The sequence below is a fragment of the Pseudopipra pipra genome, chromosome 7 (genome assembly GCF_036250125.1).
Source record: "Pseudopipra pipra isolate bDixPip1 chromosome 7, bDixPip1.hap1, whole genome shotgun sequence".
NCBI lineage: Eukaryota > Metazoa > Chordata > Aves > Passeriformes > Pipridae > Pseudopipra > Pseudopipra pipra.
Genome location: NC_087555.1, coordinates 564868 through 590697, shown reverse-complemented (window position 1 = coordinate 590697; position 25830 = coordinate 564868). Strand labels below are relative to the sequence as shown.

Here is a 25830-nt window from a genome sequence, read left to right as displayed (position 1 = left end):
AAAACAAGAACGGTTTTTTAAAAAAAATCCTAAAACAACAAGGAGAAGGCTCTGAGCCACAGGAAACCTACTTATTCCTCCCCAAAGTAAAATTCTGGCCAGAAAACCTGGTAATTTGTAGTCACTCCATATTGCAAACATATCCACCTCTCAAGTTCCCCACCCTAACGCAAGACTTGCCAACAAAGAGAGAGAACTGTCAGGTTTGCGCCTCCTGAAGCTTGGCAGGGCTCATGCAAGCTCCTTCCAGATTCCCAGAACATTTGAAAATAGAGTGAAGAAAGCACTAGAGAATGTAACACAGAGGTCAGTTTAAAGGGGAATAGCGTTGGTTTTCTGCAAGGCCCTCTTCCTCTCAAATGTCAGTAATTCTGCTACAGCTGGCTCGCCTGTAGTGTAGTCAAATTCCACATAAATACAAAAAAAAAAAATAATCTTTAGTATCCTTATAGTAAAACTGCCTGGAAATATCATCTATAAGCAGTAGGAAAACCTGTCTCTTACCCGGTGACCCTTGAGACCTGGGAGACCAGGAGCACCAGGAAAGCCTCGAGGCCCCTAAGTAGGAAAAACAAACAAACAAACAAACAAATAAAATCCTGATTTCTGCATATGAGCCCACCAATAATGGTGCTAACAGGGATGAGGGTGCAGGTAATATGAATACTCCTAACACCCCTTCGCCTTGGTGACATAGCATAGTGAGGCAGGGAATTTGAGCAGGTCGCACACGACACAGCCTTGAAGTTGGACTGTCTCAGCATTATGCACGTTTTTACTAATATTAAAAGCTTTATCATTTATATCAGGGTATGATCAAGCCTCAAATTTCAACAGAAGTAACGAAATAAAATGAGTGGCAAATGAACTTTTGAGTCTTAATATGGAGAAACATTAATTAAGCAGAGATCAAAAGTCAGAGCTGTTTAAAATAAATATAAACTCAGAGCTGCACACTGCATATGTTCTTTTGGAAAAGTTCACCATGATAAACAACCATTACTAACACACATTTAGCAATTAAACCGAAGTTATCTTGGACTTAGTTTCCTCCCCAGTTTCTCAGGGAAGACTCATGTAGGGGAGTTATGTGCTTGTGTTAGAATATTGGTCACAGGAATTTATAACAGAAATTACATGAACACCTTCACACTCTCAGATAACAACAGTTCAGCAAACACTGACTGGAGCCTAAGAGTGAGCTAACACAAGTATGAGTGGCAGAGCTTTGCACTGATGAATCATCAGTATCGTGTGATAAGTGATCAATATCATATGATGACACGTGATTATTTTTCTAAATACGATTGTTTTTTCTAAAGTGTAAATAATCATGCTCTTACTGGAGATCCTGGAAATCCAGGCTCACCGGCTTGTCCTGGTCTACCAGGTTCACCCTAAGGGAAAAAAAAAAGAAACAACACATTAAATTAGGAAAAAATGGGAAAATTAACCTCTCTTAACATTCTTCCATTCAAATAAATGAAGACATTCAATCATCTTCCTTTAAAATCAACCACACACGTGTCCAGCAGTTGTGTATTAGACACATTAACTTAAGAAAGGTTTTTAACCAAGAATTGGGGGAACTGAAGACTGAGCATCCCACAATGCATCCCAGCATCACAAGATGGCGCTGCCACATAATTTTCCTGGGAATTAATGAGGCAATCTTCACCCAGCACCACATTGCTTTATTTTCCCACTGGAACAGCAATCTAAAACTATCTGCATTGCAGCTTGTTACTTTCCTTCTGCTCAAATATTTTAAAACGTGTATAATTCCATTCTAGGATGGTGACTATTTTCTGTGTACTGCAATGGGAAAGAAAATATGGCAGAACCAAGCAAGCACTTTTTGAAGATTATTCAAAGTCCTCCAGTCACAACCAATCGTTCCTTTACATGCATCAATCAGTTCAAATACATCCAGGACACCAGCCTGCAGGAATATGAAAGGCTTCAGAAAAATATTTTCTGGACAGAGAGAAGGTAAAGTGCCTCACAAATGCAACTAAAGATGCCCAGACGTACTCTGGAAATGGAGGAAGGTCCTAGAGCAGCATCGAGATTCGGTTTCCCCACACTGAGAGTTAACTGTAAACTCCTTGTACAGTGTCAGAGGCTGAAACAGTTAATGATTTAAGCATTCTAGGATCACCAGGGGACTTTTGCAGGGTGGGAAGTGGTGGCTGTTGGCCCATCAAAGTCCCCTGCCAATCCTGAAAGGCAGGAAAAACCCTTTCCCCGTGCCCCTCACGGGAACTCTGCGCAGGCTCAGGAGACCTTGGAGGCTCAAGGCATGGCCTGGGACAGCATCCATGGATATAATAACTCACAACTTCTTTGAGTTTGTGGGCTTCCCTCCCCCATCCCCAACGGATCAAGGCCACCACTTCAACTCACCGACTGCAACTACCAAGTGTCACCTCTGGACCCCGTGGGCAGTGACTATAGACATCTTTCCACTCTCAGCTTTTCTTTCCCTTACTCTCCCTTACCCTTATCCTGTCTTTCCTTTCTCTCCCTTATGCATTTCCCCTAAAGGTTCTCTTTATGCCATATTGCTGTAGATGAGAGATACAGATGATAACACCCAAAATGGCAACATACCTGTTTACCTTTGAAACAAAATTGTTCTAAAATAAACTCTACATATGTAAGTTTTCAAACAGCAATTATTCAATGTCATTTTGCTCTAATCTACCCCAAGGGATTTATTAATAAGAACCTGGGTTACCCTCCCCTTTCTGGGGGGGGGTTGTAACATACAGTTAAATGGGAAGGTAGCTGGTACACAAGCTATGGTAATTTTTATACTAAAATATCTAGCATCTGCAATTTTTAACGAATTTCCAAGCTATAAATTACAGTTCAGACAGATTTAGTGTGCTTTGCAAACAAATAATACACACCTACTGGCAAGCTCTTAGGCTGCTGTTGTGCAGTACATATACATTTATGTAACATGTATAAACCACCCGTTTTACATATATGCGTACAGACATGGATAAGAGTAATAAAATCTGTTACGAATATAACAAACTATCAAAAGTTTTAAGAAATTAAGCACTAAAATCTCATTGTCCAGACACACGTACGTGCTACCATCACAGTTCTTCTAACTCATCATGTGATCCCGAAAGAGAATTGCTCCCTCATGATATATTATCACATTTGATTTCAGGAAAGACATCACAGTCAAGAACTGACTGAGGCAAGAAATAACAAAGAGCTGGTGCTTAGGCCTTAGGTACCATGGCCAAAATTCCCAGTTGTGACACTGCACTTAATGAGGAGTCTGATTACAAAGAAAAGCAAACAGATAACAGCAGTTACAACAGGCACATCTGCTGGTTAGTCACTGTCTCACAGATGCCAATGTTTGTTTTATTAAAAATTAAAAAGATACAAAGAGCAACAAACTTACATCTTCACCAGGTTTGCCTGGAGGTCCCTCTGGTCCTCGAGAACCTACTGGTCCCTAAGACATAAATATATTTCTTGAGAAGTCAATTTAGCCATCACTAAAATACCTATTTGCTTCATTTCAAAGTCTGCTTTTATGAAAACATATGGACAAAGGACAAATTTTATGCCTAAGCACATTTGCCTAATTTTGTGGTGCTCTTTCTAACCGTCCTGCCCTAAAAAACCTGCATTATATTATATGAAAATATAGGATAGACTCTTTAAGAGAAAAAAAAATACTTTAAAAATCAGTTACTGTTGCTGGAAATCTCTGGCTCTTGCCTTTTTGAATCATTTTGTTCCCTCAAAAAATAAACATTCTCATCACCCTTTGTGCAAGTTACACCACCAGGTATGGTTTTACCAGTGTTTAACCATCCTCAGGTCTCTGCTGGAAAAGTAAGAATGATCATTTATAATATCGTTGGTCCTTGCTTTGAACAATACAACTCCACTAAAGTTACTTAATAGCTGAAACAACATAAGAAGAGTTCTGTTCTGAAACAAAAATGAATAACATATTGGCAATTTTCTTGCAGAAATGTTTGCATTTATCGGTCTTACCATAGGTCCTGGATCCCCAGGTTCACCAGGTGGGCCTGTGGGGCCAGCACCACCCTAAAATTAACCAAAGATTAATACAGTTACAAAGTCCAAAAGGAATTATAAGGATATCAATTAAAATCCATGACCAGGAAAATCACAGCCTGTGGGACAGACTGGATTCTAATTCAGAACCAGTTCACATTTCAATATGAGTGAAAGTTGGATACTAAAAACACTGAAGCTGTACAGGTCACCATTTTCATCACTGTTCCCTCATTAAAAAATACGTACTGGGTTAAAACCTTGTTAAAGGTCTAATAAACCGTTCTTTTTGAGCTAATTCCTGTGTACAGAGTACATCTGGAGCAGAGCTCTTGACAGCAGCTCATTTAAATTCACTTCTAGATGAAGATGTATTCAGCCACGTGTCACTGAAGATGGGCATCGCCCCAGAGATGAACACACACCCATTACTATGAGTTTTTCCTTCATCTCTAGCCAATTATCCCAACTCCCATGAGGTGAAGCACTTACTTGTTTTCCTTGGAGACCCTGAGGACCCCTCGGACCCACTGGACCCTGTCGAACACATAACTTGTTACACACTGGAAAACATCCTTTCCCAAGCAACATTCACCCAGCAAAGACAGCAAAAAAGGCCTGAGAGTGACCTCCAAGATGGCATTTCTATGGTCAAACCCTTGGGAAGGCTTTTACTCAGAAAACTCTAGTTATCAAACGCACATAGAATGAAATCTTCAAACTCGAAAAGTCAGAGGAGCGTCATTTCATTAACAGCTGAAAATATGGGCTTGATTGCTTTCTGAAACCTCACAGTTTCTCTGGAATCAGCCAGAACAACTGTGTTGTCTCCACTGAAAAAAAAAAAATAGTAGCAAAATAAGAATAGTCTTCCCTTGAAGGGAATCTCATTACTCAGATGAATCTCATAATGGAATCAATGACAAAAATAAATTAATCCTGTTGTTCTCAGCCATGAGCTGAGAAGCAGCAATGGAAGAACGTGTTTAAATGTATCATACAAACCACCAAAACAGCTTCCAAATGGCTGTGGTTTTTTACAGAAAGTTCAGATTTTCCCTTAGAAGGTTTTATGGGATTGTTAGAAAAATCTCATGCTTAATTGTAACATGAAATAAACATTATCTTGTTTGAAAATAATTCTCTTGTTTCTAGGAACACAAAAATATCTATAAGAGACAACAATCTGCATTTTGACAGAGGCTGAAGATTTATGTCTTTTAACATTCATTAATTTTTATCAATTTTTACGAAGCAAATGTCAAAGAGTTTGTAATAAGCTATTTTAAAAATCTAATCAACATTAGAAACAGAACAATGTTTCAGCTGTCAGTTAGTTTACAAGGAAAGGAAAAAAGAATGTCACATAACAGACGAATCAATCCAAAGACAGCAAGTGAGTGCCAAATTACTTTATTGGACTTTGTGTAAGGCCTTATAGAGACATAGATGTATTAATATCAAAATTATTAATGTTTGAGAATGACATAAGAAGAGACAGTACAAGAGATGCAATACCTTGAGACAAACTGAGTAAAAGGATTAAGCAAAACAATGAAGGGCAACAAAGTAGGACAGACTTGTGGAACAAATCATTGTATGTGCACAAAGCAAGTTCACTGGAGAGAGACATTCACAGAAAAGAAAAGTTAATCCTAAGGCAAAACATCAGATTATCTTTAGAACCTTTCATATGGTATTGAAACCAATTTTGAAGGTTACTAGTGGGGACTTGGATGGATAAGATTCAGGTAGGCAAACTAATGGACAGCACAATCACTAAAGGATGGTTTCCTTAAGAATAAATGTTAAGATTTTAGCAAAGAGGGTAACAGTATTTTCAGGACATCAAACATGGAGAGAGATAATATTCAAAAACAACCCCAGGGGTTCTAGCAGAGAAAGCTTGGGGTGGTGAAACAGCTTTCACTGATGGCAAAAACGTTTAGTGTTACCACTAAGTCCCCAGTGCACAAAAAGTAAAAGACATATCTGAAAAGTGAGGGATGCCAGTGATAAAACTGGATCCATGGAGAAACAGAAATTATTTCTGTCTTGAAATAATAAAGCACAGATTTCAGTTAAGAGCTGGTTTTGGAATTTTTTTTTTCAGTTACTACCAAAAATAACTTATTTGTTGTCACAACGTGAAAAGAAGTCTTCAAAGTCACATATTTGTTTATTCTGCTTTGTGTTACACCTGACAATTTTCAGTTAATCTGCATGGCTCAAGATATAAGAAACACAAACTCAGGAGCTGTTTTTTTCTCCTGTACCTTACTGTTAGTAGCTGCTACATTTCAGAAGGAGTGAAGGAAAACAGCAGGATGGCTAGAGGTGGGGGGGAAAAAAGACTTTCATTTAGCAGAAGAATGTTTTTTCACTTGTTTTTTTTCTAGGTACTGAGCAACACAGCACTAGAATGTACTGTATATCCAAGCTCTAGAGGCACAGGAACCCCTCTGAGTTTTTGCATGTGCACCCCACTTCCACCCTGTCCTACCATACAGGGGTAATCTGGTCTTACCACTGCGCCAGGCATCAGTCCCATCTGGCTGCCAAGCCCAGATTTCTCATCCAGTCCTGCCATCTGAGCTGCAAATGGCTGAAAAAATAAGATGGGTGATTTAAGCTGTAAGTCATCGTCATGGTTCAAAAGGCAAAAATCCATCTAAGCACATTTCCATTTTTCACCTTGGCTTTGCAGTGCTAACAAGTAAATTCTTAGTTTAATCATTAAAAAAGAATTTGTCTCTCCTGTAAATTTGAGATGTTTAAAGCTTCGAAGACCAGATGAATAAATCATATTGTCTGCTTACTATTCTGACTCTTTCCATTTTAACCTTAAATAAATGAGAGAGTTACCTAAAAAGGGAAAAGCCTCCCATGAAATTAAGTAACTTTTTAAATGACCTGCAAATCTAAACCACACCTTAACTTCAGCTGCATTATTCCTTCATGTCTTCTAAACCTTCCTTTTGTTTTCACTTACTGTGCTCCAAAGTTCAGAAATATCTTAAGGTAAAAGGAAATGTGGCAGAATTTATGGTTGCAAATCAGATTTTTTAAGCATGCTGCCCTCATCCAGCAAAGCTGAAAGCCATTGCTGTTCCTGCCACTTCACAGAGACCAATGAGTTCGAGCAGGGAGACCCTGCAGTGCCCTCCTTCTTGTGCAAGCACACAGTTGAAATCAAGTTTTGTTTTGCTTCTCTTGGAGTCAGATCCTCACTCATGGCAGGCCAGAGCTTACAGTAGCTGAGAACAAGGAACAGCTCAAATGCAGATTCAAGTTTTCTAAGATTTACTATTTGTTCCTCATCAAATTGGTCTCCAAACGTATTTTCCACAAGGCTGGAGATTACCTAACTTCAGAAACAGGAATACAAACAAAAAATGTATTAGATCTCAGGAATACAAACAAAAAATGTATTAGATCTCTGACCACACCTATTCTTCCATGTTTGCTCTAGGGCAACAGCCTAACACCCATTATGCTGCTTCTGTGATTCTAAGAGATTCCTGTCTGCTGAAGATATTTACTTGGGCTAAATCTCCTGGATTCAAGACTATTTGGAAATGTGGTTGAAGTCATGAAAAGCTGCCCAAAGTTACAAGCCATTGGCCTAACATGAATATTTCAGATTTTTGTCAATATAACTCTATTTTTTTTCAGTAACATTGCTGGACCATCGGAGTGAGAAATCAAAACAGGTATCTTCTAAACAGCAATAAATATGTAACTGAATATACTTGAGAATTTCAAATATCTATTTAATTATCAGTCATAATTAGTGTTCAATAGAAGGAGGGAGAAAAAGAAGTCTTGCAGAACACTTTGTCAATGTCTATGGCTGGTTAGCACTGCTTTTTACAAACAAAATTGTTATGTAAATCTTCTCAGTGTTGATCTCAATACTTCCAGCAAGAAGCATAAATAATTACATTTTCATTTCTCTCACTAGTTATTTTATTACTTATAATTCATCTTACTTTTCTCTTTTCCATATTACTGATTTGATGCACTAGTTTTCCTGCAATATTTCTCAGATCTCTTGTCTTTAAATCAGCTGGAAGTAACAGAACCTTAATGTTAGTCTTAGATTTGGGCAGGTTGGTTTTTCTAGATCCCAAAACCCACTTTGAAAGGTGTGTCCTTTCCAAGGTTTCTCACATTCAACTTGTTCCAGTTCTTAGCAGAACTTTTGGCAGAACTTTTTGCTGTTGTCCCTCATGACTGGAAGATGGGAACTGTAGGCACAACATTCCATGTTGACTGAATCAAAAGGAAGTCAGTAATTGTATCATGTGGATTTGATCCCACACTCACTTTCTCGTAAAGCAAGTGTAAAACTTACCCTGCTTATTCCATCCGGTCCTGGGTGAGTGGGATGCCCTGGAGGACCAGGGTCACCAGGCTGGCCAGGGATACCAGGTTCACCATCAATCCCTTGAGGACCACGAGGACCCTAGAAAGAAAATCAGAAATGCCAAGTGTGCAAAAGTGTTCATTGAAATCATAGCAACTGGCAAACAACTGCCTCTTTGTGACAAACCTGGGCTTCTAAAGATCTTCAAACAAACAACATCCCTCAAAACCTGTTCCTGCCTTCAGATCAGAAGCATTGGCTAAAATTAATTATGAATCCAAAATATAAGTAAATTGCAGTAATTTCTGCCACAGGCTCTCTTAGAAACTCAGTCTTCCTATCAATCCATACTGGAGCATACTATCCCTGAAAAACTATTTGGCTTTGCACACAATACGGAATAAAGTGAATTTACTTCTAAAATACATACAGCTCAGCTCAGAGCACATCCATACACACATGATCAGGAGGCTTCAGCGTAATGCTGGATTTTTACAGCCTACTGACATCATGAATGGTTTAGGCAGCTCATACCATTGGTGAATTCTCAACACAGTTACAATGCCAGAAATGCAGAGTAAGTTATCTGGTGTCACAGTTATCTTTAGCTGGTATTTGCAGAATAGGCTAGGAGCCCATCCTGTGGTTCTCATTTTGATCACCCACTCTTGATTCCTAAACTGCATTTTTCTTAATTCATGTAAGAACTAAAATTAAATACAGAAGCAGCTAATAAAGCATTAGTGGAACAAAACCTATGGTAACAGGGCCAATAAAGATATATTTGAACCATAAATAAAGATGTTAAAGTGCTTGTCGCTACTGATTCTTTCATTAAAACAAAATGCTTGACTACAGCAAGGAAAAGTTTCATACTATATAATGAGCTCTTCTGTTTTAAAGATCCTTAAACATAAAACTTCAGAAGCCTGGCTCAGTGAGTCATCTTTAGAGACACAACTAATAATCAGACAGACTGCTTGTATTTCCATGAGATGAGGACTATGTCTGCAACACATTTCAGCGGAATTTATGTCTGAACTGGTATGGTTTCTACTAGTATGGTTTGCAGAATGATTTGTGAATAGGTGGAATTCCAAAACAAATTAGAAGATTTGTGCATGATGGATGGAAGCAGAAGGTTCTAGTGGAAAATTTTATTATTTAATATCTCTGTTTTAAACACAAGTACACACTGCCAAACCTAAAAGTGCTTACTGTTCAAAGGAGCAAAAGAATTAGTTACCTTATTTCATTTATTCTCAAAATAAAAAGAAAACAAAGTTAAGCTTTACAGAAAAAAAAGCAACAAACAGTTGCCTATAAAGAATTTAGCAGCCTTCTGTATGATTACTGATTTTCTATATCCAAACAAGACACTTTAACAAAATCTAATCAAGAAAATGTTGGGTTTTTTAATAACTTTTCTAAAAAGGACTTACTTTTTATTCACCAAAAATCAATCTGCTCTAAGAGAAGTATGTTTGTATTCGCAGGTGGCAACTAACTAGTGGTATATAAACAATGTAAGTGGGTTTTTAATAAAATCTTGATTGTAATTTTATTTATTTTATGTTATGCATCTATTTATAGGTACATAAAAAAGCTCTTTCATTTTCTTTCACCAGCTCAAAGTCAGTGAGGTTTGAGAGGAAAAAAAAAAAAAGGAAAAACATTATCACAAGTGCCACGAGGTGGCACCGTTTAAACACACAATTTCCTCATTCTGGCCCACTGCTGCTGATGGTCAGGAAACTATTAATGGGACTACTTGTAATAGAATAAAAGGAAAATGAGTCTCGCAGTAGAACACTCTCAAACTTCTGTCTATTTAAACTGCTACTGCAATTACAATGGAGTGTAGATCCATATGGAAAGAAGAACATATGAATGGTTCTGAGGATGCCCAAGGTTATTTCCTGTCTTCAAAAGATCATTTGTAAATACCTAAAATGTTATCATGCTCCAAAACCCACCCTTCCTAGATGCATTTTCAAATGCAGATGTGCTAGTCCCTAAATGGCTCACATTGTTACACTAGCAAAGCATTTAATGTAAAAAATACACTCATACTCCTGTATTCATTTTACATTCAAGGGTCCTGCTTTTGTAAAAGACAGGGATCCACAGCAAGGGTGAGTTTCTTCTACTCACTAGTCAGCAGGAGCCCATTTAAAGAACAAAAAAAAAATAATAATAAATAATAACCTGAAGACAGAAACAAAGAGTTTGAAAACGTGTAGTGTTTTTGTAACATCCCCAGTCAGCAATGCATTTACCCAAACTGACTTTATAAAGGCAGTCTGTACTGTACAGGGTTACCTGCTCCATGAGGGGTTTTCATAATACAAACTGCAGGTGTGAACTAACATTTCTTTTCCACAAGTAAAAATAAAACCCTCTTCACTAGCAGTCACTGTATCTAACAGCAGTGCTCTTTGGTCTCAGACCTGACATACACACAGCTCTCTGGAAACTTTGACCTAACATTTTCAAAGGAGCTGGCTGCTTCTGAACCCCTTGATATTCCTTGAAAGCAGAATAATAACCTGTGTCAGAGGAACCCAAAAGCGTTTACAACCTTTTGGTATTTTAGGTGCTTGTAGCCACCACTGTATCGAGACATGAGAGGGATGCTTGGCAGGGAATCAGAAATTATTTAGCATCTCAGTGACAGTACTGTACATTAGGAAAGCACTTCAGACAGCCTGATTCAGAAAACACAGCCCAGGTTGCTCTGCACACAACAAGATTTCACAATTACTCCCAGATTTCTTTTAAGCATCTTGACACTCATTCTTCAGACAAGTGTCTTATGGTGATCTAAAGAGCAGCAGTGGCTTGGCAGTCGTCTCAAAGAGGCTACACGCTCACCCCACTGCTTTAGAAATGTCATTTCCATCTACAGACAACAGGCACACACTGGAAGAACAGCTCAGGCGTCTGTTTTAGGCCTATGCTCAACCTCAGTATTGGCTTGCTCTCTCCTGAGGGATAGGAAAATATCCACATTGGAATCACAATGATACAACACTAAAATCTGCTTTTAGCAGTTTCTGCTCTTTGACCTAGCTTTTTCAAAAGGAACATGTCATCTTGGGTATTTTCAGCACTCCTCTTTGGCCTTTCTGTGGTTCTCCACATGCAGACACTGAAATTCCCTTGTGAAGTCTTCATTTCCACTGAGCAATCCTGCTTACATTATTCACCAGCATACCAACAACTGTAGTCACATATTAACTCCTGCTGACTTCCTGAGCTTTGTCTTTTCTCAAATGCTCTGGGCCACACAACTCACGCTGCTTCTGCTGCACGGGAGTCACCAGCAAATAGTCAACAAGTCCAGAAACAGGGGAACGTGATGTTCCAGTTTTGTCTGGGAATGTTTGTTGAGAACACACAGCTTTTAGTGGAAATACCGCTAAACCTCTGTCAATTCTCTCAAAGCATTCACGTTTCAATCTAACCAAGGAATGGTGAAATAGAAACATTTTACTGATTCCTGGAAAATAGGAGGACAGTTTTGGTAGCTCTAGAAGACATAGAGATAGTTTAAAGACATCTAATCTTTTGAGGTTAGTTCAAGTACTTTATTTCTGAGGTATTTAATAACTTACAGGTCTTCCCTTTGGTCCTCGTTCTCCTCGTGGACCTTGTGAGCCTGGAGGTCCCTAAAAGAAAGATCAGAAATATTAAGTACCTTTTAAACTAGCTAGTGATTAATAATGCTCTGAAAATATGAAATGCCATGCTTATTTGAAAAATAATTTGGGAGGGTTTTTTTTCCACATCATCGTAAAGAAAACAACTCTAATCACCAGGTGTTCAATATTTCTTCTCAATTGTACATTGCCTGAAGGGAGTAGAACCAGGATGCAGAGACACACAAAATATTTTCATCTCTCCTGTGCTCCACAGGTTAATTCAGCAGAGGTTTTCTGAATGCTGGAGGCTCTCCATGTGGAGCTGCACAGCTTTGAGACACCCTTCCTGCTAGTCCAGTAGCACTCCCTGCTTAGCCACAGCTGGAGAGAATTCTGTATCTCCCTCTACTCCTGCTAGATCCCTGCTGGAGAAGCGTTTCCCAGCATCCACCCGGCACAAAAGTCCTCAGACCTGCACATCCTACAAGCACTCATCCATTTGCTTGGGATGGGCCGACCCGCGACTGCGACAACCATCCCATAATCTCACCCCCTCAAACCTGATGGCTTTGCAGCCAATACCCACTGGAGGCATGGAAGAGTCCTCCTTCATATCACCTCCCCAGTACAAAACAGAAATGGCAGGAAGTGGCAAATGCCACCATCAGAGAAACAGAGGATGGAAAAGTACTCACGGCTGGTCCTGGGCGGCCTCGTATTCCTGAAACCTAAAGCAGGCAACAGAAACTAAAGTTACCACACTAATGCAGTGGCTGTGTTTGTCACGACTACCCTACAGAAAATGAGTTACTGAAAAGCAAATAACAAGAGAGGAAATTAAAGTATCATGCTTTTTAGGGGGATGGAAAAAAAGAAAAAGGAAAATATTCCACTGGTTATCAATTTCCAGTTCAGTCTTTTTATAAACAATGTGAACAAAATCTTGGAAGTATCACTGTTATTATAAATAAAAAAATAAGTGAATTAAAATTATTTAGGCTCAACTTATTGATTTTTTTAATCTGTTTGTCTTCACATTAGAAAGAGATAAACGGTGACATTTTATTTCACCGCTTTCTAGATACTAATTTACCGTTGTACCTCCACAAAAATCTAACTATAAAAATAAAGATTATAGCAGCTTTGACTCAGTAAGAACTTTTCCCAAAATGCAATCGACAGGAATTTCTAATGTTGCATGTGTGACACAGTGTACTTAATTCCATTCCTTTCATTCCTAGGATGTGCATTCTTGTTGTATTTACTTCATTACTGCAATTCTGCTTTAAAGCACTCAAATATACACTTCCAGGGTGTGCTGATAAAGAGAGAGAAAAAAATACAGACTTACAGGTGGCACTATTCCAGGTTCTCCTTTTTGTCCCTGTAGGAAAAAGATGCACAAACATTAGATGGCAGAACAGAAGTGCAAGTACAATTAACAGCACGTTAGTTTGTCAATGCCATCCCTGTGACTGTGACAAAAACTAAAGCTTCTCTAAGGGTACAACTAAAGTACCTATGACAAATAATCCATATTATTTTAATGACTATGGACGCTGATTAAATGAAGGGTGTAAATTAAAACTTTCTCTAGCTGCTAACATACTTTCTGACAGAATAATCAAACTAAAAAAGTATCGTGAAACCTTTGTGCTAGAAGTGCTACAAAGCACTAGAAAATATGCAGGAGTTCTGTTGTTGGATGATTTGATTCATACAAAATGCAGAGCCCACAGCAGCATTCAGGTTCCATTTCTTCCAGATATTACATTCAAATTTGTAACATGAAATCTGTGGGCATAAAAACCCATCTGTAGCCCAGGGACAGAATGATATTGCACAGCTTCAGAGTGAAGGACAACTTCACTCTTTGCCAATTGACTTTTCTTTGAGGTGACAATGATTGCACGTTACATCAAATCGATGACTTTAGACCTATTGGTGGTAACTGGTTTTTTTAAGGAAAAGAGATAAAAAATTTCCTGCCTTGTTTATCAAGCAACAATAAGGAGGTTACAGTCTACTTATAAATAGGTTTAAATTTATTTTAAATTTATAAATTATTTTAAATAAATAAATCCATTTATAAACTACCTCTACATAGAGAGCACTCAGTTTTAGTGATCGCCCAGAAATTATTTCAATTATTTATTGTAGTCGTTTACTATCTTAGAAGCTCATTTATCAGAATGCATTTTACTTTCTTTTGTAAGAACAGATCTTCTATTTGTTTAATTGCACGTGATGAGAGATGCTGCCCACAGAACCGTGGCTCTGGGCAGGAACACACTGTCCTACTGCCCACTGGGCAGCTCAGCCTGGGCACAAAAACCAGCTGCAGGCTTTGATAGTTCAGCATCCAATGACCTCGTGGTCCCTTCCCTCAGTCTGTGGCACGGCTGGAAGTGAAAGCACCAAACCACTCAAACTGGAATTCCTTTGATGTAGACAGCAGGGATTTTCAGCCAGGGAATTCTCTATATTAAGATCAGAGTTTTTGCCTGCATCACAGTGTTTTTTCCACGTGGACTGCAATCTCTCTAGCCACTGAGGAAGACCAAGAGAAAGAATTGTTTCAAACAGAGCTTATATATGTATCTTTCATGGTGTGCTCCAAGGAGATCATAGAATCAGCTGAGTTGGAAGGGACCTCAGAGATCATCAAATCCAACCCTTGATCCACTACCGCTGTGGTTCCCAGCCCATGGCACCAAGTGCCACATCCAGTCCCTTGTTAAAAATCTCCAGGGACAGAGAATCCACCACTTCCCTGGGCAGCCCATTCCAATGCCTGACCACCCTCTCTGTAAAGAAATTCTTTCTAATATCTAACCTAAACCTCCCCTGGCACAACTTGAGACCCAGCCCTCTTGTCTTGCTGATCATTGCCTGGGAAAAGAGACCAACCCCCACCTGGCTACCACCTCCTTTCAGGGAGTTGTAGAGAGATGCAAGAGAGTCTTTCAACAGCTGTAATATGTTAGAAAAAAAAGAAGGCGAAGGAAATCTTACCTTTCTTCCTCTACCTATGAAAAAGGAGAAAAGAAGAAAAGAGGAAATTAATGCTTTTACTCTGAGAGACAGAACACAGTAAGAGCTGAGCAGTGTTGCAGGCAGAGCCATCCCTGATCCTGGGGTGCACAGAGTATGGTGTATTGCCTACAGGGAGCTGGGAAAGTTCCCAGGGACACACATACTCCCTTGTTCAGGTGTGAGGAATCAGAACAGTTTGCAATGATGGCCCCTGATTCTCAGCTTTTTTTTCCTCATTGCACAGAATAACAAAAGTCACATTGGGAAACCAGTTTATCTTGTGGGGAATTGTCAGATGCTGCCTAATGATTGAAAGTGAAGTCAAAGGAAGCTTTATTACTGACTCCAATACAAGCAATGGTGATGGATCCACAACAAACTGCATGGTATTTTTCAAAAAGCAGAGCTAACAGAGGGATTTTTGACCTTTTCTTTTTCAAAAAGCACCTGCAGTATCATGTGCCTGCATTCAGAGCCATACAGCCACACCCATGACCACAAAAATCCTTCAGAGGAATATTTTATCAATACCTCGAATAACAGTAAGGAATTTGGGAATGTATCCACATTGCTTCTATATTTACTGGGTGTACTCTGTTGGTGTTGGCCTAATGCCTCCCAAAACACAACAGGGTGCACAGCCCATTTAATAATGCTCGCCACATCCTGCTCCATTTCTCAATTACATAAGTCCCTACTTTGGTCTTTATCACTACTTTGTTCTATATTAAGCTAATCAACAGCAATTATATCTCCTGAGGAAATTAATTATTATACATAGAATGTATTTCTAAGAATTCAATACACTGTATTATATGGCATTCATTGCAAGGTAAGAAATTTTCTTTTAGGAAAATTGAGGGGGGGTTGCTTTATTCAAGTCTCTTCAGGAAGAAGAAATGGACTGGAAAGGACATAATCTTTAAGGTATATAACAGACAGGATGCAAACAGGGGATCAATAATACTTCACACTCGTTTTATTTTTATGTCTCACAATAGGATCCATGTTTTCACTTTGAAGAAACACTTTACACTACATACATTTGTTCATCTGAATTTTATTAAAGAATACACTTAATATATATAGTTATGTATATGATATATATTTACACTTAATATATATAGTTATGTATATGATATATATTTATGGTAATATGTTTATTATATATATTTATGTCAATATATTTATCTTTGAGTTTCAGATGAACCACAAAAAGAAGCCAGAATTCGACTTCCTTGAAACATCAAGATGGAATTCAGATCAACTTTTTAGCTGTAAAACCATTTGGGCTTATTTCAGATTCATATTCTGAAGAAAACTGTTTCCTGAACCAGCTCTGGTGCAACCCAAGATGGAAGATAACTATCAAGTATCCACTGTTGCCAGATTTAAACTTTCACCACGGAAATACTATTAGAAACTTCAATACAATGAGGTTCCCTAGTTCTTTGGGTTTTCTGTCCTTTCAAAAAAGCAAACTAGAAAGCAGTCTCACCAATGGTGGGGTCAAAGTCACGTGCAGTGTGGGGACACACAGGACAGCACTCTCCCGGGGGCACCTGCGGGTTCTCACACTCCAGCAGATCCTGACACTGGATTTCATCGCAAAGAATTGCTCCGTTGTCACAGACGCAAATTTGGCACGGGGAGGGCTTCCAAATGTCCCTGTTCAGGTACATCTGTCCATTCTGAGTGCAGGCTATTTCATCAACGTCTTCTCCTGCGACAGGGGAGAGAGAGCACACGACATGTTTTCCAAGCATGAAATCGAAGGAGTAGGACTGGACAAGGAAAGGGCACACCTGGAGATGAGAAGCAGCATCACATACACAGAGAAATCAGGCCACCAACATAGCTGACGTTGATACTAAGGACTTTTAAATATCAGTCACGAGCCTTTCTCATTTTACCACCTTATTTCTTGGTCAGAAAGAAGTAAAATAGAGTCACCAGGGAGAGCACAGTCCCCCCACAGTACTAAATGAACTTTGCCTCATGAGTCTCTGGATGTCATTCTGCTCCATGGGGTACTAACTCTGCCCCAAGGAACTCCTGCCAATTCCCTGCTCTGTGTCAGAGCTGTGCACAGGGTGTTGGAGACATCTGACCAGGGGGAAGGACCTGTGAGACTTTTGCATGAAATGGTACACGCTGCCTGCTCCCAGCTGCAGGTGACCTACACAGCCAGGCCTGGGACAGTGCTGAACAGATGTGGCAGTGGTTGAAACAGAAAAACCTCATTTATAGGCAAGGTTTAATTACTGGGGAATGGAGAATCAAATCTTCCAAACAGGACTTTCAGCCACAGTCCACCGGCCCAGCAGCACCCACTGCAAGGATACCTATTGCGTTGTCTCCAGCTGAGTGACAAGAGGCTCCCCACGTTACTTGTTTTGCTCAGCATTTATAATCCAGCTGCTCTGGACCTACACGATCACCCCAGCACACACAAAATATTTCTCTGGATATATATTAACTACATGCAAAATGCCTCTTAAATATTTTATCTATATGTGAAAGACTATCCTATGTCACTATTTATGTAGGATCAGCATGGACAGACTATGTGCATATGTCCCATCTAAGTACGTATTCACACATTTCTGTGGAGCTCCTTCTATTTTATTGAAGTTGGATACATAATTTTTAACCTACTCTGTTCCATTACAGAAGGTTTACTTTCTTTCTTGTCTTAATACTAACTTCTTTCTTTTCCTTGAATTCCAATTTAGAATTAAATTTCTTACTTATCAATTAGAATTCCACTCAATATAGTTTTTTCTCTCCCCTCTACAAACAGTCTACTGTCACCCAGTTGAAACAACTTCTGTGGGTTCATTTTGCAAGCTAGAAATTCCAAAAATTTCCCCATTTGACTGGTGGCAGCATCTAAGGGGACTTAACCACCTGTTTGGGAACTGTTCTATCTGTACTTAAGTCTATGCCTTTGTTTTCTTCCTAGTCTGTAGGCAAACACTTTAAATATCATGGATTTTTTTTTTAATCATGAGATGAGTATATCTCAGTATCTTCTCCTAAAATTATAATGTGTCTGGGAAAGAATTCAAAAATCAAGTTCTAAGTTTTCCTTGTGTGTCTGGTGTTTTACAGAAAACCCTAGCAGCAAAAATAGATTTTTTCATTTTGTCTCAATGAATGTTTCATCCTCTAAAGGAACACAAGCACCCACAAAACCAATGAACTGTCCCCAGGCTGCCCCCAGACAATGTGTAACAACTTGAAGACCGAGAATCCCAGTGAAGACATTCTCTGAGTCACACACAGCAAAGCTGTCACTCACAGTCCAAAATTATTCTCCTGACCCCTGAGATGCTGCAGAGAAGATTAATCCTACCTGGGTGGGAGCTCCATCTGACCACAGAAACCTTCCTATCAAAAGTGTCTTTGAAACTGGACAATCCAGTTAAATGCATTACTGAAAATTCCCCATCAGGCCTAATTTCTAACTGATACAAGACTGGGAATAGGGTCAATTATATATAGAGAGCACAACTCCCTAGTCAGAGATCACAATCATTGTTTTCTTAAGAAAATCTGTTACTAGTGTAAAAATTCACAGTTCTAAGCACAATGAAAGTTTCACTGTTCTATACCTTTCTGCCCTAATTTAAACCAGATGCAAACAGAAAATTACAAAGTAATAAATATGAACAGATTTGGAATTTCGGTTTCGTGCCTCAACTCAAGTCCAGTTACTCCGTCAATGTCAAGAAGAATTGGAGCAGATGTGTCATTAACTGTTGCCTGCCATCACTAACTTCTGCAGCCCTCTTACAGAAACTCAAATGGAAACTTTCACCAGGTTGACTCCTCTTCGGTCACTTTATCACACCAACTGACAGGAGGACTAGAAGAGGTGCTTGCAGAAGCTCAGGAGGAAATGTTTTCAGTGTGAAGTAAAGACATCGACCAAGACTGCTGCACAGTCCATTTATGACACTGTGAGAATCGTTTTCCAAACAGCAGATCACATTTTGGAAACCACTCTCCTCCCTTCTCCCCTGTGAGCATGACATCACACGCTGTCTGACACACTCAGCCTTTCCCCCCCAGATGTCTGGCATATGGTCTGTGTCTCCTTTAACTAACACATCACCCTCAGAACTCGCTGTGCTGCTCAAAAGAGCAGCAGCTTGCATAAATGAAATTTCTAAGTTATTGAGCCCAAAGTCAGCGTTCTGTCACAACTTCAAATAAACCACACACAGCAACCGCTTTGGCAAACCAGAGCTGAGCCAGATGGGGACTGGCTTCTGCCCGAGTCCCGCTCAACAGCTGGGAAGGAGGCAGACAAAGGCAGGGGAAAAAAGCACATACCAGCTTCTGGAAGCATACTAAGAAGTCTGCTTCCCTATCAGATTGCAGATATGCCGATGAAAAAAACACCACCGCCAAAAAAAACCCCACAACCAAAAAAAAAAACCACAACAAACCAAAACTAAACCAAACAAACAAATCCAACAAACAAAACAAAACAAAACAAAACAAAACAAAACAAAACAAAAAAAAAAAAAAAAAAAAAACCAAAAAAAAACATATCTCATTACACTGCCAGAAAACGCAGTTTTACATCTTTCGATGTTCATATTTTTACATCTTTACAAAGATTTTACATCTTTTAATTATCCAGCTTTAGGGGTTGGACTCAGTGATCCTGAGTCCCTTCCAACTCAGCATATTCTATGATTACCTTTGGTGCTTCTAGTTTTCTTTTCTGCCGTGCCTGCATCACACTGAGGCAGTAACCTGACAAGAGCAGCTATTTCAAAGCCAACTCATTTTAAAAGTACATTTTGATGTTTTGCTCTCAGGCCTGAGCTGCAGACATGTTATCCAGCTACACCCAAATTGGCAAAGACAGCAAAGGAACTAGTTCTACCATTTCCTCTCTGGCTTGGATATTTGCAAGTTTGTTTTAATTACAGAGACCAACTTACAACCTCTTTATGTATCACACGTTCTTTTTATCCCTGCAGTTGTAAAACAATGTGTTGAACGGCTTGAGAAGCAGCTTTGGAAATTCTTAATGCGGCAAAAGAATCTGCTAGCCCATTAACCAATTCCTTTCTTACAGAAAAAAAGTACAATTCTAATTAGTATTGGACTGACTAAAGAACTTACAGGGTTGCCAATCCATTGAAGCTGGAGAAACTGAGTTCCAAAGCAGTCTGCAAATATGAAAGGCAAGGTAGGAGAAATACCCAATGATATATTTAAGGACTCATTCATCCATGAGCTCTCACAACCAGCCTTCAGAAAGAGGATTTCAATGAAATGCACTGTAAGCACAACGCCATTTTTTTCTGCTATATATTGTCATGTCAGTGTAACAGTTTTACTTCAAAGAAACTAATTTCTCAGAAGTCAAAGAGTCAGTTATAGTTAATGTACTAGATCATCAGACTCAGAGACTACATATCAACAGCTTGGAAGTAAAAATCATATCAGGCGCTGACGTTCCCAGGCTCAGTTTGGTGTCAACACTGAAAATGTACTAATTACCGGGGGGATGAGAGGGGCAGGGGACGTGATACGGGATCCCAGCCACTAGATGGCTGTCAACATCCATCAGTCATCACAAGCAAGTGTCAAAGAAGTTTGTGCACATACAAGATGCGTAAGGCACACCCTGCTTCGGGCAGTTTATGCTGAGCCCGTCTTCATTTCAAGTAAATCTCTCTCAAGGTTAATTCCACTCCTCAACAAGCCAACAACAGGACAAGTGTTTTAAAAGACAGCACATGAAGCCATTTCAATTTTTCACCACCAGCTATGCATTGTTTTGAAAGCAAAACCTGGAAATTTACTGCTGCTTCGTTTGCTGTTTAAAGTCACTTACTCCACATTACTGTGCCCATATTTCTTTCACTGACTTCTGGTTTGCATCTTGTGTATGAAAAAGGAAAATAAGGCCCGGGCATGGAACCAGGTAGAACAAAAAGAAAGAAGGAAAATGGCACCATAAAAAGCAGGAGCAGTCAAGCACCACTACCTCATCTGAGGTGATGGCAGGTATATGGTGGAAGAATATATGTAGATATAAAGGTTTTGTGTAGGAGCAACCTTGGTTCATAGATGAAATGGTAAAGGAAAGAAAAGGTTTTGACATCAAAGCAGCTCCATTTCATCCCACTTTTATTAGTCCTACCAATGTGCTAATTAAAGAAGCCTAAAGGCTGACAGACCTACAGCAGGAGAGAACACAGCCTAACACAGGCAGAAAAGATGAGGACTGGTACTGAAAGCACAGTCTGCCAGTGTTAGACTTTCTTCTGCCAAGAGTAACCTCATGATGCATCCTGTAACCAAACCCCAATGCTCTGGCATTGCTTAACATAAAAAGACTGGAACAGAAGAGGTATGGGGGTATTTTTAATGAAATAGAGCTCATCTCATCTTCCCTTTGTCATCCTCACGCTACCTTGTCAAAAGAATAGGGAAATATAAGATTACACAGATACAGCAGGTTTTAAGCTCAAAAAACCTAGAATATGAAAAGCATAGTTTCAAGACATGAATTGCAAAATTTAAGCCTGCTGACTCACAAAGCAGAGGTGCAGAAGTAAATAAAAGTGAAAGATGATAAGTGCTAACAGCCATTCTGTAGATGTGCTGTTGTGCATGTGTACAGACTGCCAAGGCAGGGACAAGAGGAGCTTGGTGTTAATAATGTTTGACTGTCAGCCTGCCACAACAAATGTAGGGTTTGATCCAATTCCCTTCAAATCAATGGAAAAAGCCTCTCATTTACTCCAATAAGAACCAGACTGCCTGTTTTGTTTATCTTTTGGTAACTTTTTTTGGGGTCGTACTAAATAAAGTATTATCCTAATTATTGTACCTTGCAAATTGTAATGTAAACACCAATTACTTTGAAAAACAGATAGTTTTCAGGAGTGTTGACAAATACAAAATATATTTTGCATTTGTTACACAGAAACAATTCTTGTTTATAGTTATTAACACACAGAGTTCACATAAATACTTTACAGTTATATACATAAGGATGAACCTGGAATTCCTGACTAATAAAAGACCAAACTGATGCACAGCTTTGCCAATTTTGTGCACTCAGAAAGCTAGGAAGAGAATTCCAAGTTAGTGCCCTACCAATGCTCCCTTGTAAAACAACTGGATAATAACAAATCCCTTTGGGAATGCACACAGGCACACAGTTTAGACTACAAACCTGTAGGAAAACAGGTTTCATCAGAACTTTTTCTCAGGAAAAGAGGTAGGGGGGTTTAATCCATCCTGCAGAATTCCTGCTTAAAAAAAAAAAAAAAACCAAAAAAAAAAAAAAAAAAAACAAACCTAGAGGGCAATTTGCAAAGTTGAGAAAGTTGATTTTTTAAAAAGCATTCCACAGATTAAAAGATATTGCATGCTCTTAAGTCCAAATGAGTATCAATGTGATTGAGGAGGTCAGCTCTCTAGACAAGGAGCTGCAATTCTTTGTGCCTTGTTTCAGAAGTAGAAAAGTCCCAGAGTGTTATTTTAAGTGATGCAGATGGTTTTAAAACATGTATTTTAGGACTGGAAAATTACAGACTCAACTGGTTTTCCTGCAGAGCCCACGAATAACTTTAAGTATGAATAAAAACTGCTAAGTATCAAGGTGCAAGTCAGCTCCCAAGCAGAGACTTAATTCATTGCTGAAATTGCTGTGGCAGTTCATAAAAGCCTTACTAAAGACACACTTTGCACCTGGCTGGTGGCTTCTGGCTGGCACTGAGGGGAGGGGGTTCACCTTCTGAGATTCATCGACCAAGAAAACCCAGCCTCCGAGCTCTAAACACCAGTCCACAGGCAAAAAGCAACAGCTGAACAATACACCCTGACTCAGGAGAAGAGGTAATTTCTCAGGTAAAGTGACCTGGCAACTGCAGGGTTTTTTCTTCCAGAAAATTGTGTCAAAATGTATAAATGTGTTCTCCACTCAGCATTGTAATTTCAAATTTTGCTGAATGGGGAAAACTGAATAGGAAAAAGCTATGCTTAGGATACAGTTAAAACCCCTCCAAAATTATTTTAAATTAATATCTGAAGTATGCAACTGCTTCTCCACTGTTCCCTTAACTGAATGGAATCAATGCTACCTTACATTTGGTTTGGGGGTGGTCCCTATTTCCCCAGCTCTCAAGTTCACAGATTTATGTCTCCATCAGTAAGAATAGAAGTTTTCCTTGCCTTTTTATGGATAAATTTCATTTCCAACACAGAACAATCAAGAAGAATGTTTTTTTACAAGATCCAACACATGCTGTACCCAAAGGCAGAATATAGTGGGATCCCTTCCAGTAAAAAGGATTTCTCTTGCTGGTCCCACAGCACTAACCAATGTTTATTATACTGTTCAATTCCCTAAGAGCATCTGGTGTGTATCTGCATCTTAACCTCACTGTTCCTGAGCTGCTGAACGAGTCTCAACCCTTGTAAACATCCCAGGCAGGGCAGGGAATTGTGCAGCAGCAACACTTTGCTCAAAGATTGATTGGACTGGTCCTTTGCTGTTGGTTACTCCACAGTCTGGGATCTACCTATCTCAAGAGCATTTAGTTAAACCAACTCACTGGAGTTATCTCATGAAGGAAGTTGGATGTAAACATGTTTACTTTCTTTTTCTCTTTTTTTTCAAGTAGAACCCAAGTGAATGGCTGGACACATCGCTTGGTGCCTGCAGGAGAATAGGGTGAAGGAGGGAGTTTGAAGAGCCTGATCTGCCAGCAGTGGTTGCTCAAATACTCTCAGATGACAGCAGTCAAGCCTCAAGCATACAGTGGGAAATAAAATTACTTCCAAATGTCTAAGGCTGCACAGAGACTGCAACGGGGAGGCATTCAGGGCATGCCTGAGAAAACACTATTGCAGATTTCAGCAGTTGGAGCAAATCAGCCAAAAGCTGAAGCCAGTAACAGGGTGCCTGGTCCCTGTTGGAGCCCACACAGCCACAAGTGCCCTGCTTGGACTTTGTCATACAAGGTTGTCAGGGTGAGGTCAGTTCAGCTATTGCTGCCTGTACCACAACTTTCTTCCTGACTCAGTGCTGAAAAAGCCTAAATAAAGTGCTTATCATGGCCAGTTATTATCTTCTATTATTTCAAAAGAGGCTTGAGGCAACAGAGATCATTTGTTTTTCTAAGCAAAATATTGGAGCACAGTCTTGACTCCAGGATGACATTTTTAAGTGGAATCACTTCATTCACACGAAAGCAGGCTGGTCCCACAGAAACATCAGATTCTTATGGCAGGGAGCTTACAAAGAGAACATGTAGCAGGAGCATTTCAATCAGTGGAGGTAGGGGTGGGCTCAGCACTGCTGAACACTCACAGGTTCAGCAATACAGGCATTATCTTTAAAATTAAAACAGAACTAAACCTGCAATTAGCACATTTTCTAAAATGTAAGAGGTGTCATTCTGGAAGCAAACAAACCCAAACAGTGGGAATTCTGCCCAACCTGCTGCTACTGCACATTAAAGCCAATCTGATCAGGACATAGAGAACTGCTCCTAACATATTTAAACTTAAGTCTAAAATAGCAAGATTACAATGAAAATTTAATATTCTTCTACAGTGTATCTTGGCTTACTGTTCCAGAATCCATGGATGTTTGATTTTGGTCTTTCCAAAATCCAATCTTGGACTGCTGTGCATTAGGAAAAAGTAAAGCATTTTGGCTGTGAAGAAAATTCTCTCAGCTGCTTCCTGTGTCAGGATCATCAAGACAAAGTTTCCACTCACAGTCCCTTTGGATTCCCGTGGTAAATCCATCAGCGATTCCCAAGAAACCGTCTGGGCTGTCCAGTCAACCAGAAACCATTGCCCGAGGAACAAGCCATGCAGGGTAAAGTTTTACTGTGTCAGCCAGGTTCTAAAATAAGCATTTATTGATGTTCCCAGCACTGATCCTCGAGGAATGTCACCATGATGCAGCCACCAGCTGGACTCTGAAGTGCCAGCTGTTACTCTTGGAACTCACTAGTCCCACCAGCTTTTCATTGCCCTTGTTATCCACTCATTCAGCCCTATCCTGAATATAGGACTGAATACTTCCCCAATTTGCCTATGGATGCTATGGGAGATGGCATCAAAAATGTTACTTAACCAAAGTTAAACAGCATCCACTGTCTTCACTTGTGTCCCAAGCCAATCATCTCATTGTAGAAGGCAATCAGATTTAACCAATTCAATGGCAAAGGGCAAATTTATTAAATAAATAGCCCCTAACTGCAGTCTGCTCTTCTCTGCACCCATCTATTCAAAATCTTACAAGTTTCACTATTCCAGTTTCACACATGCTATAACACCCAGGAGTCTAACTGGTAAAATAACAATGCACTGCAAAATAACAGGTTTGCCTTCCTTGTTTTGTAGGATTTAGCTCTTTTGAAGTCAGACAAAATGTGTATGAATATCTTTTCTTGTTACATCTAAGAGAAACACGCTGCTGCCCAAGCATCCTCATTCTTTGAAGCTATACACATCAAAGTTCAGTAGAAACCTGCCATTACACACTGTTTTTTCCACAAAGCTTTCCTGCATTGTGGTTTACAAAGTGGACTCATGTAATCCCCTAAATGTATCCTTGCTGGCTAATATCACCCTCCATTTCAACTAAAAATAAAGATTTGTAATTAGCAAGAAAATTCAATTCCATAATTAAAAATCCTTGCATTCCAACAGGCTCAGCCTTTC

At 39.4% G+C, this 25830-nt stretch overlaps 1 protein-coding gene across 1 annotated transcript in view; it reads right to left on the bottom strand.

Annotated features, from left to right (window-relative positions):
• COL5A2 (collagen type V alpha 2 chain) overlaps window positions 1–25830 on the bottom strand; it is a 102151-nt gene that overhangs the window by 35020 nt on the left and 41301 nt on the right. Inside the window, exons 2-13 of the mRNA XM_064660144.1 lie at window positions 16607–16831; window positions 15088–15101; window positions 13424–13456; window positions 12768–12800; window positions 12046–12099; window positions 8417–8527; window positions 6587–6664; window positions 4552–4596; window positions 4036–4089; window positions 3431–3484; window positions 1344–1397; window positions 505–558 (exon numbers count right to left, since the gene is read on the bottom strand). Of these exons, the coding sequence (XP_064516214.1) occupies window positions 505–558; window positions 1344–1397; window positions 3431–3484; window positions 4036–4089; window positions 4552–4596; window positions 6587–6664; window positions 8417–8527; window positions 12046–12099; window positions 12768–12800; window positions 13424–13456; window positions 15088–15101; window positions 16607–16831 (809 nt within the window). The remainder of the gene's footprint in view (window positions 1–504; window positions 559–1343; window positions 1398–3430; window positions 3485–4035; window positions 4090–4551; window positions 4597–6586; window positions 6665–8416; window positions 8528–12045; window positions 12100–12767; window positions 12801–13423; window positions 13457–15087; window positions 15102–16606; window positions 16832–25830) is intronic.